The sequence below is a fragment of the Nilaparvata lugens genome, chromosome 14 (genome assembly GCF_014356525.2).
Source record: "Nilaparvata lugens isolate BPH chromosome 14, ASM1435652v1, whole genome shotgun sequence".
NCBI classification, from domain to species: domain Eukaryota; kingdom Metazoa; phylum Arthropoda; class Insecta; order Hemiptera; family Delphacidae; genus Nilaparvata; species Nilaparvata lugens.
In genome coordinates, this window is record NC_052517.1 from 17,173,384 (window position 1) to 17,193,125 (window position 19,742).

Below are 19,742 nucleotides of genomic sequence, written 5' to 3' on the forward strand. Positions count from 1 at the left end.
CTAACAATTTTTGTCGAAATTACTTGTTCATAACTATGAAATTTCTACCGAAGTGGAAAGCTATGTAAAGGATTTACAAGTGATCATTAAAATAATTTTAAATATTCAATAAATATTTCTAATAATCAAAGATGCCCTATATTCCTCTATAATCCATTATTTTGGAAATATATGCATTAGGAAATTGAATTTAATAAATTTCCAAAATAGTTATTAATGTGTTATATCATAGGTTATGTGTACTATAGTATACATACACAGTATATATATAGTGTGGTCCACGTTATAATGGCAGTGGATAAACTTAGAAGAATAGCGATGCTGATTCTCTGCATTAATTAACTATATTTCTACACCATCAAAAACATAATTGTCATCGTTGTGGACCTAGAAAAGGATAGTATCACCGGCTTTGTCGAATGATAGACAAGGATAGCAAAACCAAAGTTGTTCAAATACTGTCATTATAACGTGCACCTCACTATGGTATACATTATATATAGTACATTTACTATACATATACAGAGTACATATACTGTGTAGGTTACAAATTCAGCAATAAATGAAGTAGACTGTACAAAAAACATTATATTGCTTTCAAATATTTTCAAAGTAATTATTGAAAAGTACAAGTAACCTTTTTGAAGGATGAAAAAAGGAAATTATCATGAAAATAGGTTATGTTTACTATTGAAGTAATTGTAGACTTGTAAAATTGTAAACTTGTAGAACATAAATTTTTGTGAAATGTGAGTACTTGTAAACTTGTAACTACAAGTACTTGTTTGTAACCATGGTTGGTAACAATGCTTGTACCTTTGTGAAATAGGCCCCTGCTTGTCATGGCGCGTCTAATGACACCATCCCCACCCTTCTGCTCCTTCCCTTCTTCATGCAACGCCCTTCCAAAACCAGAAAGTTCAATATGACTCACTCTGTATAAGAAAAAGGTTTGTCAAGTTTTTAATTAGGCCCTGGCAGAGCACTGGTTAGCTGCTAATCTGTAATATATTTGATTTACTTATATTATCTGTAATATTTGTTTGCAGGTGTTGGATCTATCCAAAGAAAGTGCTCTAATCCATTTCCAGTCGAAGTTTGATGAAGCGCTCTGTAATTCGTGGAAAACATCTCTGAATTGGGCTTCACACAATATGGCCAAAAACAACAAGATATAGACTGCTACAAGAACTGTTGTGACCTTACTGTTCCTTGCTCTATTTCTGCTTCTACTCACTTACCTGTTAGAATTATTCTTTCTGCTGTTTCCAATTCCATTTAGGTTTTGTTCCCAGTTTCATTTTTGCTTCCACAAACTTTTCTCTTGAAATTTTTCGTTTTGATTCTAATTTCATGTGGTGCTACTCATTCAGTTTCTGATCCTGTTCCTTGTTCAATTTCTGATCTTGGTCCTCTTTCAGTTTAGACCTCACTGTTGTTGGTTCTGCTTCCTGTTCCATTGTTGCTTCACATCATGCTCATTAGAAATTTGTCCTGTTCCTAATCCCATTTGATGTTTCCCATTCAATTTCTGATCCTGTCCCTAGTTCAGTTTTTGCTTTTGATCATCTTTCAGTTCAGACCTCACTATTCCAGGTTCCATTCCCATTTCCATTTTTGCTTGAACACTATAATGTTGATTAGAATCAACATCCCTATTCAATTTCTGATCCAGTTTCATGTTCAATTTATGCTCTTGATCCTCTTCCAATCCAGACCTTAGTGTTCCTGGTTCCATTCCCTGTTCTATTTCTGAATTTTTATATTGAACTTCCTTGGTTCAATACAGTTTTCAATTTCATCTTTTGTTCCTCATCTACTTTCTGATCCTGTTCCTTGTTCCTTCCACTCCTGATCCTTATCTAGTTCTCTCTGGTTACTAATTCTATTTCTGTTCCTGTTCCTAATTTCTTCTTCTGTTCATTCAGTAAATTCTCGTTGGTTCCTAAATCCACTTGGTTCAACATTGCTTCAATTTCTGAATTAGTTTCACATATTTTTCTTTCAAATCTCATTTAGTTTCTAAACCCACTTGGTTCAATATTGCTTCAATTTCTGAATTAGTTTCACATATTTTTGTTTCAAATCTCGTTTAGTTTCTAAACCCACTTGGTTCAATATTGCTTCAATTTCTGAATTCGTTTCACATTTTTGTTCCAAATTCCATTTGGTGTTCTCCATTCAGTTTTCTGATCCTGTTACTTGTTCAATTTTTCTTCTTTGCTCCTATACCTCGCTCTTTCATTCCTTATTGAAAAATTCCCAATTTCATTTGTTCCCAATTCAATATACTTTGTAAATGTTAACGTCCAAAACGAAAAAGCTATGAAGACTTGCTATTGTGAGAGTCAATGAAAACTGTCAATATTCGTCATAATTAGCATAGATTATTCTTATTCAAACAATACTACCAAAACTACGTTGTATTTTCTCAATAATTACTTACAAATTTGATGTTCTTCTTTTCAATTGAACGTGAATGCATTGGAAGAATAGTGGCAGTTCAAGGCAAATCTCACCATAGAACAAGGATGATTGTCCATTTTTTATCCAAATTAGTTTTATTTAATTAGTTGAATATTATACTTTTTAAAACTTGAATGAATTTTATTGGTGGATAAGTTTATTTTTATTTATTCTTATGGCTTTTATCGGCAGAGAGATCCTTTCGGATGTTCTGCCTTGCCCTATTACCCAATGTCATTTCCTATCAACACTCAAGTTTATAGGTTATGTCTTGGGTTCTTCATTTCTCTCACTAAAAATTTGCACTTCCACTTCCTGAGTTCCTTTTTTATAAATTTTAAAATCAAGAAAACTATTTTCAAACACAAAATCACATTTAAAAAGCAAAAACTATAAAAATTTTGATGATAATATTGAACTGAAAATTTCACAGATAAGTAAATACTTAATACTAATTGAGGCGTTATATGGAAAAAGGGCACATAGAGCAAAATTGTGTTTTGAGAAAATCGCATTTATGTTTCTAGTTTGGATAGATCAATGTATTTTATAATTGAATTAAACATTCTGTTAGTACCTAATCGAAATTCAATATATTGATCTCATGTTGATTAAGAATGATACATGATTACATTTCTAATCTATTCCAATAAATATATTTGAAAAATTGGTTGTATGTGCCCTTTTTCCAAAGAAAAATTTATTCTGTACAGTTTTGGGTTTGATAAACTAGAAAACACAACATGTTATTCAATGCTAAATGGTATATTTCTCTTTAATTGAAAAGTTATATACATATAAAAAAGTTTTCGATCATTCTATTAAAATAGGGGTAGGGCATCACTTGTGGTTGAATGTCAGGAACAGGACCATTCAAGAATTTGAATGGTTTGAAATTCACAGTATTAAAGTTTTCAGAGCACAGCAAATAACCATTTTGTTTTATCTTTACAATAAAATAGTTCATGATAGTGAACTTATTTGACTTGGATGAAGGTTTGGACAGAAACATATGAAGTAAAGTCTCTGACCACCAAATCCCTCTTTGTCTTTGACACAGCTGTTTATAAACAGTTGTACCAACATCAATTTTCAATATTTTTGTTTGAAATTTTCAGGTTATATGCAGAACAAGATGGCCGATCTAAAAAAGCAATCTCCGGAAAAAGGGCATATAGTTCTATGTGCCCTTTTTCCGTATACCGCCTTAATTACTCTCATGTGATTCTATCTATGGTGGGATACATTTTTCAAAGTGTCAGCGTTATTTGAATAGAAGCTTTAATGTTATTCAACTAAGGATAGCTGCCAGTTTCAAGTAAATTCTATAATATTAGGGTTTTATCATAGTAAAAAAATTATAATTACTATTATTTTGTGTTGGTTATAATAGAGATTCACTTCAGACACTCCAGCGTTATCGGATGGGTACGTTAAGTTGTCGGTCCCAGCTGAAGTATGATAGCTGTAAAGCCTATTGACGGCTTAAATGATATATATTCAGGCGAGGTGGAACTTCCGTCAGGGACTCCCCACCAATGAGAAAGCCATACGAATATCATTATTACTTCAGACAGCATTATTTATGAATAACATTAATGCATCATATTCAACCAGTTCTGACATTTTGAAGAGGTTTTCACTATAGGTCAGGGTTTTTAAAATCATTTATGCTTATAAATTTGTTGATAATTATTCTGAAAAAATATTATATTCTCATATATTTTAATTCAATATTGAGATAAGTGGAACTTGTATCTTTCACTACAGATATTTAATTTCAGCTTTATTTATTTCAAGTATTCGAACGTTTATTGATTCTCAAACAACATCAACTGGAGTTCTATCAAGTTGATTTCTATACATCTTATTTGCAATATTTTAAGTTAATTGCAATATTTAAGTAGTAGCTAAGTAGCTTGAATTTTATAATCCTTCAAGATTAGCAGAAGAAATTAATTTTTTTTTTTAATTTAAACAATATAATTTTCTGGAATATTTTTTTTTATATGTTGGAAATTAAATTGTTTGCAATGTTTCCATTGATCCAGGTGCAAATTTTCTTTACAATTTGATTAGAATTTTGTAAGTTTTATCACAGTCATATTGTGTCACTGTATTTCTTACTTGAAAAGACTATTGTATTTATTTTAGTGGTTACAACTTCAAACTGTCATATTACTTATTAAAACAACATAATTGCTTTTCACTAAAACAGTGCTGTCAGTTTGAAGTGACCCACGATATAGAAATATTGTAAATTATTGTAGAATGAATTATGATCATTTTTATAGTTTAGTTGAATATTATGTTGATTATATTGCTTTAGTTGGGTTTAAGAGTATATTCTATTGTTTATTTTTAATATTGTCTGAGAAAAAGAACTGAAATGTTACGATTTGTATGGCTCTTGTTGGCAAAGTGTGTTATAATTATGTATGAAAAAATACAAATAGATAAATTCATTGCTTATAAAATATTGTTTTTGTGAAACCTATACCTTGGTCTATACAGGGTGATTCTTAATTATGGTAAAATAATTTAATACGTGATAGTAGAGGTAAAAATAAGAAAAAAGTTCTTATAAACACATATCCATAAACGCTTCATTAGCGAGCTATACAGGGTGAAAGATTTCGCCCGGAATTCATATAAGAATCAAACTTTTCATAAAAAACCGAATATTTTATTTGCAATCAGCTACAACCTATGAGTTATTAGTTCTCTCCTCATAAAACAGTAAATTTTTGTGGTGTAATGTACTACATAATAATACATTTTATTCAAATTTAGTTTACACAGCTTACATGATTCTTTTCAGAATTAAATTCTCTACAATTTTTATTGCGAAAAATTATTTGTTTACTGGTCATTAAAGAAAGTTATTAGGCATCAAACGTAGAAGTCTGTGTTTTTCTACTTATTTCTACTGTTTTTCACTTATTTCTACGTATTTAAACTTTTTTCTCAAAAACTACTCACACTACAGCTTCCAGACTAGTTTTATTCAATTTTTCAGATATTTTTCCATATTAACCCAGCAGTAACCCATATTAACCCAGTTTTCCAAGAACTAGTCCCCAAATAATTCAGCATCGGTGTATTTCATCAGAGGAACTGAATTCCGGGCGAAATCTTTCACCCTGTATAGCTCGCTAATGAAGCGTTTATGGATATGTGTTTATAAGAACTTTTTTCTTACTTTTACCTCTACTATCACGTATTAAATTATTTTACCATAATTAAGAATCACTCTGTATATCTTCTTCTCTCCTCCTCTACGTCTTCTTCCTCTACTACTACTTCCTCTTCTTCTTCTTCCACTTATTTCTTCTTCCTCATCTCCTCCTTCTTCCTCTACTACTGCTTCTTTAACCAATTTATTCTCCTTCTATTTCCGTTATCTTCTTCATCTTGTCTTTTTTCTGGTTCCTATTTTTTCCCTTCTATCTCTCATTGTTGTTATATACTCAATATAAAAATCCCAATAGGTACAGGAACAAATAAATAAATATACTTATGAACGGGATTAAAGACAAACATGACACAAATAGAATTAGAAAGAATAAATTAAAATGTATAATTTGAAGCATTATATAATAGAAGTATTATTATTGAAAAAAATCTTATGCAAGACGGTTCCTTTCCCAAATTTCGATAGAAATAGGCCTACTACAAAAAAAGGTTATGTTTAACACTTCATAAGTGTTGTTCAATCTTTAGTCCTAAATATACAGGCTGTTTACCAACTCCCTACCTTTACACTAGGGCATTGTTCCTGGATAAGAAACATATCTAAATATCATATTCAAATTGTCCGGAAGTCTCCAGTTACTCACACAGCGGCCATTTTGCTTTTTTACTTTCCTTGCCCTATTACCATTGGTAAGGAGAAGTAGTATTGGTTTCCGAAAAAAATTAAGGTACCCCAATTTCTAAATTTCTATACGTTTCAAGGTCCCCTGAGTCCAAAAAAGTGGTTTTTGGGTATCGGTCTGTATGTGTGTGTGTATGTGCGTCTGTGTACACGATATCTCATCTCCCAATTAACGGAATGACTTGAAATTCGGAACTTAAGGTCCTCACAATATAAGGATCCGACACGAACAATTTCGATCGAATGCAATTCAAGATGGCTGCTAAAATGGAGAAAATGTTGTCAAAAACAGGGTTTTTCGCGGTTTTCTCGAAAACGGATCCAACGATTTTGATTAAATTTATACCTAGAATAGTCTTCGATAAGCTATATCAACTGTCACAAGTCCTATATCTGTAAAAATTTCAGGAGCTCTGCCCCATCTATGCAAAGTTTGATTTTAGATTCCCAATTATCAGGCTTCCGATACAATTTAAACAAAAAAATTCGAGTGGAAAAGATTGAGCATTAGAATCTGTACAATTATTAATGTTCAATAACATTTTCACCTGAAATAAGCTCGACATTCGAGAAAATGTGATAATCCAATTACAAACTGTTGATTCTATTAAATCATTCACTATGAAGAGATAGCAGACCTCGTATGTCTCCGGCGTTATTGTCCTGTCACCAGCTGGCTCAGATCTTTGTTTATAAGTAGACTTGAGATGCGCGTAAACACTAGCGTCAGGTGATCAATTTTCATAACAACAAGAAAAGTTGTGTGAGTGCGCCACACCACATATTTCACTTATCATTTTCCTTCTAAATAATGGTTAAATATAGGAAACTGAAACTTTGCACAATAATTTATAACAACAAGATAAAGCTAAAAAAAAATTATGATAATTATTCAAATTCATAAAACAAAATGGCAGCCATTTAAAATTTTGTTTCTTAAATAACTCAAAAACCATTGGTTTCACAAAAGATTTACATAAGTAACTTTCTTAGTAAATTTAATTTCCTATCGATTGGTACCAGATTTTTCAAGATTGGACCAATATTGACAAAGATATGGCAGCTTTTGAGATAGGTGACCACTGAAAGTTTGTTGCAGTGCACACCAAAGCATGCTGATAAGAGTCGCGGAAAAAATCTCTATTTGTATTGCATGTTAATAGTAAGCGATTTTAGGTCGTTTCAAACAATAAAATAATGTTACATAACCCTCTAAAGATGGGTCACCAATCACTAAAGCTGCCATATCTCAGTCAATATTGGTCCAATCTAAAAAAAATTAGTTACTGAATAAAAAAGACTAAGAAATTGTCAAAAACCACAGATTTATTGATACTTAGAAAGACCGGTTTCGGTTATTACACCATTGTCAATCTCTGATAAACCTCTATGTCAATCAGAGTTTATCAGAGATTGACAATGGTGTAATAACCGAAACCGGTCTTTCTAAGTATCAATAAATCTGTGGTTTTTGACAAATTCTTAGTTTTTTTTTTCATTCAATATGAATAATTACCACAATATCAACTTCGCAACTACACAAAAAGTGAAATTAGTTACTAATCAATAGGAAATAAAATTTACTAAAAAAAGTTATTCTTGTATTTTTTTTGCAAAACCAACGGTTTCTGATTTATTAAAGAAAAAAAAATTAAATGGCCGTCATTTTGTTTTATGGACTTCAAAAATTGTCATAATTTTTTTGTTGCTTTGTCTTGTTATAAATGATTGTGCAGTTCCAATTTCCTATGTTCAACCATTATTTAGAAAAAAATAAGTGAAAACTTACGGAAACTCCGTAATAAGATGAGTTGAAAACCAAATCCAAAATAATTTTCACTATCATTACTAGTTATTATCATCACTATGATAACCTAATACTGTATTAATTTGTAAAAAAATTCATCTTTGAAGGAAACAATGACAGGAGATAGATTATAAAATTGAAAGGAGCAGAATTGTGTTCTTTAAGGTGGCTGTAATCTTCAAAAGTAGGCTCAAAGATCTGGGGGATGAGTCTCGAAGTGGAGATCTGGGGTTAAATACTAAAGTTAGAACGTTTTTCCTGTGCTTTTATATGGGGTAGAGTTATAGAGACTGACAGAAGCTGCAAGGATGTGTGATTGCTGTATAGGAGGATGTTGAGGGTTTGTTTCATGGATGGATCATGTGATTAACCCTAGATTACTTATGTGTCACTGTTATCACTTGAGTGTCGTAAATTTTACTACCACTTATCTTTTTTTTCAACTACACTTCAAATTGGCTTTTTTGCATTTATTCTATTATAACTTTGTTCGAGTACTCTTTGTGGTTGAAAATAGTTATTTGTATATCTAGAGTGAAAAGTACTGTTTTTTCTCCCTGAGGGAAAAGTTTGAAGCCTAAGGCGAAGCCGAAGGCAACAATTTTCCTGAGGGAGAAAAAACATTTTTCACTCGTGATATACACAACATTTTTCCTCCACCTACATTTTTATAAAAACTGCTAATAAAATAATTTTTAAAAACGTATGTGACCAAACAATGTGTTACAACATTTAATCTAAAAAGTAAACAGAAACAGCTGGCTTGTAATCACAGTTCTCCTCCGACAGCACTATCTGTTGGCTAAAGTTGTAACAACAATGACAGCCAAAACTACAGCTATGATGAAGTTCCCGTTTCAAATTTGATTAGCTAATAAGTAATTTATTTGTTGGCTGATATTTTGAATAACAAGGAATAAAAGAAAAAAATATATACATTTTTTTTAGTATAGTGATATGAAGTTTGTAATAATAATTTCAGCATACAAACATAAATTTTATATATCGATCAAATGTCTGGTTGAGATATTGAATTTAGTTGGTTTAATGACTACTCTATATGCTTCCTCATCTGAGCTTAGACCTTCTGACCTATTCCAAATGTACATTTATAAAATAGAGATGCTTCCCATGTTATTTAAATGGAGTCACTTTTACTCCCTAGGGAGTTTTTCTGTTTTTTAGTACCGAGAGCTAAAAAGTGACACTTTAGTATCATGTTTCAGGGAGTAAAGTAAGTACTTTTGACAGTAGGTGGAGGAAAACGAATTTTATTCACTTGAAACCCCGATACTTTTATTTATCTAATCAAACATATAGTGAACTTACAGATTCCAAAATTCCCAAAACAGGTTTTTTGAGCTAGGCAAAAAGTTATTCTAAAATATTTTTTTATTGAATGATATGCATTGGAATATAAAGTACAAATGTTATAAAACAATATTTCTTAGTGTATAAGAAGTTCTCACCTTGTTATGGAAATTAGGTGCATGCTTTAAAATTTTGTTTGAAACTTATTTGTCCTTATCCACGCAGCAGATTGCTCGGTGTTGACCACATATTGGGTTGTTGCAGTGACCACAGTAAGTTGTTGTCATGCGTCGTAGTGCTGCTGGGCAGTAGAAGCACGTTTACGTATCCCTGGTCCTCTTGGCATTTCTGGGGTCATTGGTATTCCAAGAATTTCACATATCTGTATTCTAGTGTTTCTTTGCAGGTTGGGCGTTTGAAGTCAGATTCTCATGTGTGGTTCAGTTAGTTTTTGGCACAATTCCTTCATGAAGGATTTCCTATTCATTGGTTTATTACCCAAATGTATGTTATTCTTGCAATAAATCACGTGGGAGTTTACAAATGCAATGTTCATTATGCCATAAAACACGCTGAGAGGCCAACGACATGTTTTCCTGCTGCAGGACATATCACCACACATCTTATCAAGCGTATCTACTGCTCCTTTTGTAGAGTTGTACATATGAATAATTTCTGGTTTCCCTGTGTTTGGGTTCAAATTCATCCCAGAGTGCATGGTAGAAAGGAGAACTACAACCTTATTGGCTTTTGGCTTGTAGGAGACTAATGTTTTCTTCTTATCAAAAAGGAACATGGAAGATCCAACTGGCCTTTCTTTTTTGTTGCCAAGATCCTCAGGTACACCTTTTCTATTCAGATGGATTGTTCCCACTGTTGTTAGATTGTAAGGCTGGTTCAACAGCTCATCAGCAAGTGGTATGTTTGAAAACCAATTGTCGGTGGTTACACTTCTATTGGACCCATGAATGCTTCTAGTCACACTTTTCACGAAATAATCAGCTGCAGCTTGGCCTTCTGTTGGAGTTTTTTTTCCTAAATATGATGTTCCATCGACCATCTAGTATGTAGTGGTGTCACAACAAAGAACAATGTTTATACCATACTTGGCCGGCTTGTTCGGAATATACATCCTGAATGGGCATTTGCCCCTGAAAGCTAAGAGCTGTTCATCCACTGCTATGTAACTACAAGGTTTATATTTTGTCCTGCAGTTTTCAACAAATGCTTCCCATATCTCTCTAATTGGAGCAAAAGGGTCCGTCCTTTTGCGTTCCTAATGTGTAGCTCTATTATCAAAATGGAGTGTAAGCAGAATAAACTCAAAACGATCACAAGGCATGATACATTTGTACCTAGAGCCACTCCAATCAACATCAAACATCTCTTGAAGAGCTAGATGATTGTCATGACACCATGCAGAGTTCACTAAAATACCAAGTACAGCTTTCATCTCCTGTGCATTTGTAGGTTGAACTGTATCGACTTCCGGATTGCTGTAATTAGTTCTCTGTCCATCCATTTCTTCATTTGTGCACTGCACTACAGTACTTATCATGTCTTCAACAAATATCTCAAGGAAGCATGACAGAGGTAGTATCTTATCACGGGCGGTTCCCACAACACCACGTCTTGAAAGCACAAGGTTTCTCATTGGAGTACGACAATTGGTAGGCTGTAGTCTAGTGTGCCATACATGCTTGTTCTAAGCTCTAATAATATTAGCATTAGGGATGAAAATATTTGCATCAGGCTGGAGTTGTTCTCAGACTCTGTCTCAGGTTCAGGTACAGCATCAGTCAAGAGATCATTATTATTAGTCACATCAATCTGTGGCTGGTTACAAAGCACATTGGGCTGTGCTGGAGGGTTATCTTCATGCCTACAGAACATGATTGTGATGCATTAGATGTTGATGGAAGGTGGATTGTTCTGTTGTACTCTAGATTCAGTTTTATTTTGAACAAATGCACGTTTCTTGTTTTGGCCTGTTTTTGTTTCAAGATTATTAGGATGAGGTAACAAAACATTAGACCTACGGCTTTCCTTTTTCCTCGGTTTGAACTCCAAATCACTATCAGATGACGATTTTCTCTCACACTCTCTTAGGTCTTCTGCTGATGGAAGGTAGGTTTATCATCATCCATATCATCTGCGTCTGTGTCCTCAATATCATCAATTTCATACTGATTGTCCTCTTCATCACTGTTGGAAGCATGGTTGTTTCCTTCATCACTGAGCTCTTCTAAATATTGTCTTATATGACTCGCCATTTGAAAAATTAAAAAGAAAAACACTATAAAGTAATAAAACTCAATGGAGAACAAACTACAATCAACTGAGAATAGAAGTTACACACTATGTGTCGTCAAATTGACGATGCAAGCTCAAAATATCAAAGACACAAGTGAACTGTAGGAGTGCTACTCCACGGCTGAGCTACACCATGGGAATGAGGAAGGTACTGAGAGTATGGGCCCTCCCAATCGACCATGTTGATGGGAATGGCATATTTGCAAATGGTGCGTCGACAAAATGACGACACATAAGTAATACAGAGTTGAGGCTGGGCAAAGGCTAAAAATAAACTTTCTAATCGTGATATTTTTCAAAGTTTTTCGATTTGAATATCATTAAGCTATCAAAATGAAAAAGTTTTTTCTTAAAAGTCATTACTTTTTGAGATATGATCTCCTGAAGTTTTAAATTTTTGGGACAGAACATTTCAAATTCGGTAAGAGATAAATCCATGAGATTTGGAGGATAGATTCTTCATGGTATTGTTGATCTAGTAACATAAGAATTTATGTAACATGAGAATGAAAATATCAATTTTTAAGATAGTTATTTAATTTACTACAAATAACCAAAAATAACTTTTTCAAAAATTTATATTTTCAGAAAACTTTTGTCTTACTAGATCAACAATACCATGGAGAATCCATCCTCTAAATGTTATAGATTTATATCTTACCGAATTTGAAATGTTCTGTCACAAAAATTCAAACTTCAGGCGCTCATATCTCAAAAAGTAATGATCGGAAAAATATGTTTTCCTGAGAAAACTTTTTCATTTTGATAGCTTGATGATATACAAATCGAAAAACTTTGAAAAATATCATGAGTAGAAAGTTTATTTTTAGCATTTGCACAGCCTTAATACAAAAATTCTTACAAGAATAAGAGCTGCTGAAAATTATGAAAGTAAGAAAGTTGCAGGAGTTGGGGCGTAATATAAACATAAATGCCTTAAATACCTAACCTAACCTAATAAATAACCTAACCTGGCCTAACTATCACTGTTACAATCTCCTACAGTGTATATTGCAAGAAAGGAAAGAGACCATCAGAAGAAGAATTTCATTACTGAAAAATGAGAGAGTCTGGTTTTGCATGAATATCAACCAGAGGCAAATGAATAGAGAACAGGGCAATGCTATTCAACTGTGATCAGGATCTAACTCCTGTGGGTGTCCTAACATGCATGATTAGATCTAATTTCTGTATTGCTTTGTAATTACATGAATCACAGCTGAAGGGTTTTTTCCCCGGTGTGTGTCCTTAGGGTTTTTTCCCCGGTGTGTGTCCTTAGGGTTTTTTCCCCTGTGTGTGTCCTTAGATGAGTGATGAGACATGACTTCTGTCTTGCTTTGTAATCACATAAATCACAGCTGAAGGGTCTTTTTCCTGTGTGTGTCCTTAGATGAGTGTTGAGATTTGATTTCTGTGTTGCTTTGTAATCACATAGATCACAGCTAAAGATTTTTTCCCCTGTGTGTGTCCTTACATGAATAATGAGACTTGATTTCTTTGCTGCTTTGTAATCACATAAATCACAGCTGAAGGGTCTTGTTCCTGTGTGTGTCCTTAGATGAGTGATAAGACTTGATTTCCATGCTGCTTTGAAGTCACATAACTCACAGCTGAAGGGTCTTTTTCCTGTGTGTGACCTTAGATGACTGACAAGACTTGATTTCTGTGCTGCTTTGTAATCACATAGATCACAGCTGAAGGGTTTTTCTCCTGTGTGTGTCCTTAGGGTTTTTTCCCCTGTGTGTGTCCTTAGATGAGTGATGAGACATGACTTCTGTCTTGCTTTGTAATCACATAGATCACAGCTGAAGGGTCTTTCTCCTGTGTGTGTCTTCAGATGAATGATGAGATGTGATTTCTGTGTTGCCTTGTAATCACATAATTCACAGATGAAGGGTCTTTCTCCTTTGTGTTTCCTCAGATGAATAATGAGACTTGATTTCTTTGTTGCTTTGTAATCACATAAATCACAGCTGAAGGGTCTTGTTCCTGTGTGTGTCCTTAGATGAGTGATAAGACTTGATTTCCATGCTGCTTTGAAGTCACATAACTCACAGCTGAAGGGTCTTTTTCCTGTGTGTGACCTTAGATGACTGACAAGACTTGATTTCTGTGCTGCTTTGTAATCACATAGATCACAGCTGAAAGGTCTTTCTCCTGTGTGTGTTCTTAGATGAGTGATGAAACTTGATTTCTTTGTTGTTTTGTAATCACAGAATTTGCAAGCATGTTTTCCACCCATGTGTTTTCTATAATGAAGATTTATTTCTCTTGTGCTGCTGAATTCTTCACCACTCAACTGACACCTTGTTGATTCACAATCACTTTCTGCATAAATCACATTCTTCCTTGCATTTTTGATTAGTAAGTCCACCTCATTGCAATCTTCTTCAGAATCTTTCATCACAGTGTTTCCAGGAGTTGCATCAATAGACCTATGGAAGCTTGAACCGCCCTGTTCCTCAAAGAATGGTCGTCCCACTACAGATGACACATTCTCACTTTCATTATGTTCAGATACTACATCAGAAGAAAAACCTTTGATTTGCATCAATGTATCTGAATGGTCTGTTTCAAAGGATGTGTGTTCCTCCTTAATTTCTCCAGTTTCAAATTTTATTTGTTCAATTACAGAGGAGTCAAAGTTCAGTCTAGGCCTATCTGAGGAAAGAGAATAGATGCTTTCAATCCGCAAACTGGTGTCACTCTCTTGCTTTATGTCTCCACTTCTCACATCAACTTCTACCTTGAGTTGTTGGTCTCCTCCTTCAACTAGTTCTTCTGGTTTTAACCGAATTATATCAATTGGATGTTCCAAGTATACACTTCGATTATCAACATTGAGTTGGATGTGATACTTTACTTCATTGGTGACTTGATGTTGATCTGGTTCATGGATTGGCCAATTACAGTTGTCCATGTCTGGTCCTTGATGTTGTGAATGAGGCATCATCCTTGAGTTGTCTCGACCTTGACCATCCAAGTAGTTTGGCTGCATCTGGACTAGGCTGGATCCTCTGTGGCTTCCACACTCTGCTCCCTGTAAGCAAGCCAGTGGCTGAGTTATTCAGATTTGGTGGGGTATTTGGAAAAATAATAACTACTTCATGGTTCATAACAGATTTAATGATCTCAAAATATGAGGAGTTGGGTGGAAAAACGACCTGAGTCAAGAAATCAAGTTTTGTGTAAATTGAGTTTGAAATATTTAGTACACATCTTCATTATTTCATCAGAATGCAATATTCTTGCAAGTATTTGAACTTTATTGACCTTTTTATACTATTTTCAATGCTATTATCCATAATTAGCTAGTAATCCAAGGCTAACTGATATTAATTGATATAAGGTGTGTTGTCTCAGGTCGTTTTTCCATAACCCTGGTTGTTACATGTTCAGAGGTTCAATAAAATGATGAAAAACCCGTATCAAGAGTAGTGATAATGATAATATATTGCTCATGATATTGGATAATTAATAAGTAGGTAATAAAGATCTAAAAAATGTCATTTGGAAGTGAACAATTGAAGATGATATTTTCTTCTTGAACACGTTTCTTCCCATAATCAAGACTCTGGAATGTTACATGGTACTGTTCTGATTTTTGGGAAATTCATACACCCCAATGTTTTCAGCATCGGATTCTTCTTCAGGAGCATCTTCTTCATTATTTCCATCATCTAGAGGATAATTGGTTCCCTTGGATGTATTAATGATCTTCTTATACCATTCATTTGGTAGAGAGTTAGTTGGGAGGATATTTTTAATATTCTTTCCGAAGAATGGACATTGTTATGTCCAAAGCTCCGCCAATCTATGTAGATGCATTACAATATAATCTTGTATAGTTATTCCAAATTGCTTTTTTCATATCATATACAGTTCAATAATAATTATTTTCTTAGTCTATATTATGTAAATTCATCTATAATTTTGCTGTATTGTAAGCTATTGTATATAAGTGTATAAGCCAGTATATACTGTAATCTACATAAATAAAGTACTCAATCAATCAATCAGCTTCTTCTTTTGTAAGAAAACAAAATAAGGATTTCACTGACTGCTGGCTCACAGCTTGTCAGCTGAATAATTTCAGGTTTGCCACACAAACAAAAAATTTTCACAACTCAATCATTTTTCAAGATACAACAACATTTTATGTACCAATCTGTTCAGAATTTAATGGCGGATAGAATGAAGTGTGTTGCGGAAAAACGACACGAGTGGCCTCGGGTCGTTTTTCTTCCCAGCTCCTCAATTTATGAATGAGTTCTAGACTTTAAACAGCTGGTTTTAGAAAATTGGCTTTCTGGAATGTAATAATTAATTAATTGAAAATAAATTCTATATCAATTATGAAAGTGCATTATGAAATTATTGAAAAATATAAATTATTGCTTAATAAGATTTATGATCAATTATTTCAAATGAGAATGAACCTCAAATATTACATGAATAAACCTGTATCAGCTGGACACAGGGATCAGCAACTATTTTCTCCTATCTTTCTCCACTGCCATCATAACATGAATCTCACTATAATAAATGTGCAATTTCACATTGAGCTTTTAAATACACAAAAGATGGTCTTAGGTTTTCATCCTTATTAATCAATCAATGAATTTTAATGTGATAATTCCAAAAAAATCAGTGGTTGAAATTTGATATAACTTGAGAAGCCCAATCAAACATAGCTTTCTCCAATGTGATTCAGTGGCATATTGTTGGGTTAATGGTTCTAGAACAAACTCTTTTTTTGCTGTAAATTTTTAACTCTGATAAGGATTATTCACATAATTTTGACGAAAAAATAGTTATTCTATTTTTTGGTGTTCCTTGACATAAGGAGATTCCATTTAAAATGAAAAACAGAATTTTTCCCACAGCAAAGCAGTGGACACTTGCCAGTCAAAGATAAATATTGTGCTACTGTAGCACATTACTTTTAATACACCTTTAGCTTTAAATCAATCATAATAATTAAGTAAACTTGATTTTTTTCAAATATCAGAAGCTGGACCAATAAGAAATTAATTGATTTTACAGGTTATGTTAGGCCTAGTCTATTTCTGTTTCTATTTTCATATAGGCCTAACTATTACCATATAAAGTAGGCTACTTACCTCTGATTCTATTGCAGTAGGAGAATAATAATATTTAATCAGATATGATATTGAAATAGAAATACTGTATACACTGTTCTACAGTGTAGAATAAAATTATTATGTTAGTAATAAACACTTAGGCTGTACACAGGCAAGCAAAATAAATAAATGCTTCTGAAAGGGAGTACTCACGAGCGTTTGCATCGTGTGAGACATGCGGCCAAGGGTGTGCGTTCACAGCAACACATGTGGCTATTTTCGCGAGGCATGTGGGTGGACCGAGCCATACAGAAAAGGTAGCATAGCAAGATATATAAGTCTTTTTTATGTTTTAAAATTACAAGTCAATTTCTAGTTAACTAAAGCTTACTACTGCCTATTATTAGTGTGTTGTTGGCAGTGGAAGGGTTTGGGAACGGCAAAGTATGAGAGACTATCAGCATCACATAGTTCAAAGCATCAAATCAGGAAAAATAGCAAAACTCACGCTTCCCACTTCAGCTGGAAGGCTTGCTTCGCCCTCCACCACTGAACAATCACATTTTATGATTGTATAATGGTGAGTATCAGCCTCTGCCAATTTTGTCGGAATTCAATCAAGATGATCTAGGTATTTCACAACTCTAAAAAAGGAACAGTACAATTTTGGTGTAGTTCCAAAAAGTTGAAAGATTCTGGGGGCCTATGGTACTTCCCGCAATTCGAAATTTGGAAGTCTCATATTTCTTTCGATAGTTCCAACCTCTTATAAAGACAATCCAATAGGAACACAATGTGAACCATCCACCCAGCTGTCTATAGTGAGGTCCACGTTAAATGGGAAGTCAAGAAAGATAGGAGAACTACATTGCTGAACCTCTTTCTTGCAATGCCTTCCATAGACGGTAGCTGTTACAGGTTTATTGATGTAATATTAACTTTTTATTCTCTTTTCAAATAATCAATTTTATCTTATTAAGCAAAATATTATATTTTCCAATAATGTCATAATGAATTTTCATAATTAAGATGAAATATTTTGTTTATTAATATTATCAATTCCACATTGGTGAAAGATGATCTGGCAACAGAGCAAAGCGAGAAAGAGATAGCACTATTTGCTTTGTTGAATGATAGACAAGGATAGCAATACCAATGTTGATCAGAATCTGACTAGATCTTACTATATATTCTAGTGAGATTCGCCTCAAACAGTCAGCATTCCTTATTAATAACACCAATGCTCCCCATTCAATCAATGGTAACAGTTTGGAGCAAATCTCACTCGAGAGCTATGTCAAAAAACACAATATACAAGATCACCAATGATCACCACCTTTCTCTCACTAATTTTTCATATTTATCACCCAATTGTGAATTTCTACCTAAATTACAAATGAAATCTACACACACACACACACATATATATATATATATATATATATATATATATATATATATATATATATATATATATATATATATATATATATGGAGATGGTGATGTTGCTTGTAAATTGGTTCAGTAATATAATTTTGTCTTAGTAATTCAATTTCAGCTGTTTTCCATGCATGAAATGAAGCCGGTAAACAGTTGTTTGCAGAACAAATAAACAAATGATTCTTCTCATTACAGCATACTCTACTGTAATGAAACCATATGTTTTCTTTACAGTCAAGTATGTTTTCCAGCTCCAAAGACTACCTTCAACGCTCCAGGTGGAAGTTTTGTCAACTACCACAAAGTTCCTGATTCAGAATTTGTAAACTGAATTATGTTTATAGAATGCATGTAGTAACTTCAGCACAAGCGGGTAATGTTTTCTATTTCTCAATTATTCTTCTTTGGATTATTATGACAGAAAAGTGTAAGTTACTTTGATGTGAATGTCTTTTGCAGTACTGGAATAAAATTCTAATTTCAGCTAACACCTCAACTGGAAACATCATTCTCACCTGCAAAAGGCCCCTTCCTGTCCTTTTGAAGTAAGATACTAATACAATGACTGTCATTAGTTTGCAAGTCTTTCATTATATTATTTGGATATTACAATTGAATTATACTACATATTTTCTGATGCATCAGAGTTAGAAATGAGAGAGAGAAAAAAGCTAAAAACTTCCACAATAACTAGTAGTTCTGTGAGCAGTAGACCTCTCACATCAGAGTAAATTCTGTCCTCTCCTATCGGCGAGATATTGGTGTGAAAACGACTAAATGATGACTGTTTGGGTTGATGTATCAAAAATGCTAACATCAAAAGCTAATCTTCTTCAAGACATAATACTAGCAACAGGTCAGCCCGAGTTGAAAGAAAAGAAAATTGTAGGTTATGTTCAGTTTTCAATTGCATGCAACTAATAGTCCACACAACAGCTGATTTTTACTAGTTACATTGAGATATTAATCTCATGCAATTAATAATCCACTCGACAGCTGATTTATAATGAATGATTCTATAGTCTGGTTTTCATGTAATATTGGTGTAAGGAGATTCCTTTTTGATTATACTTAGAATGCAAAATCTCAAAAAACATTATATATGTCGACACACCTTGTTTCAAAGTACTTGTATACCAAATGTTATCCAAATCAGACAATAACTGCGGTACAAACAAACAGACAAAAGCTGATCTAGTCATAACTTGGACCTCAGCTTTGCATTGGTCAATTATTCTGAGAATCAAGACAATATGGAGAAATCAATTTAGTTGATTCATCCAATTTTGATTAGTTTTCAATATTGGAACTCTTGTTAAACAATGGACCTTTTATTAAAGGAAAATGAAACAAATCAAAATATTTGTCCTTGTATATTCCTTTATTGCATCAGAGCAGTCTGAATAACATTCAGTATTTACTGATACAAGATCTGTGGGACAT

At 33.3% G+C, this 19,742-nt stretch overlaps 3 protein-coding genes across 11 annotated transcripts in view; 1 reads left to right on the forward strand and 2 right to left on the reverse strand.

The window, feature by feature from the left end:
- LOC111054622 (gastrula zinc finger protein XlCGF57.1) overlaps window positions 1–19,742 on the reverse strand; it is a 721,792-nt gene that overhangs the window by 338,397 nt on the left and 363,653 nt on the right. The window lies entirely within an intron of this gene.
- The window catches only part of LOC111060042 (gastrula zinc finger protein XlCGF57.1-like), a 410,286-nt gene that overhangs the window by 173,325 nt on the left and 217,219 nt on the right, over window positions 1–19,742 (forward strand). The window lies entirely within an intron of this gene.
- Window positions 12,508–17,038, reverse strand: LOC120348711 (gastrula zinc finger protein XlCGF57.1-like). 2 transcript variants are annotated; one of them, XM_039440942.1, is made up of 3 exons: window positions 16,898–17,038; window positions 13,932–14,814; window positions 12,508–13,484 (listed from the first exon to the last, which is right to left on the reverse strand). In XM_039440942.1, the coding sequence occupies exons 2-3, from the start codon at window positions 14,770–14,772 to the stop codon at window positions 12,988–12,990; spliced, it is 1,338 nt and encodes a 445-aa protein (XP_039296876.1). In that variant the 5' UTR covers window positions 14,773–14,814; window positions 16,898–17,038; the 3' UTR covers window positions 12,508–12,987. The 2 variants fall into 2 exon arrangements, with proteins under 2 accessions (XP_039296876.1, XP_039296875.1); XM_039440941.1 differs by having other exon boundaries at window positions 12,508–14,814.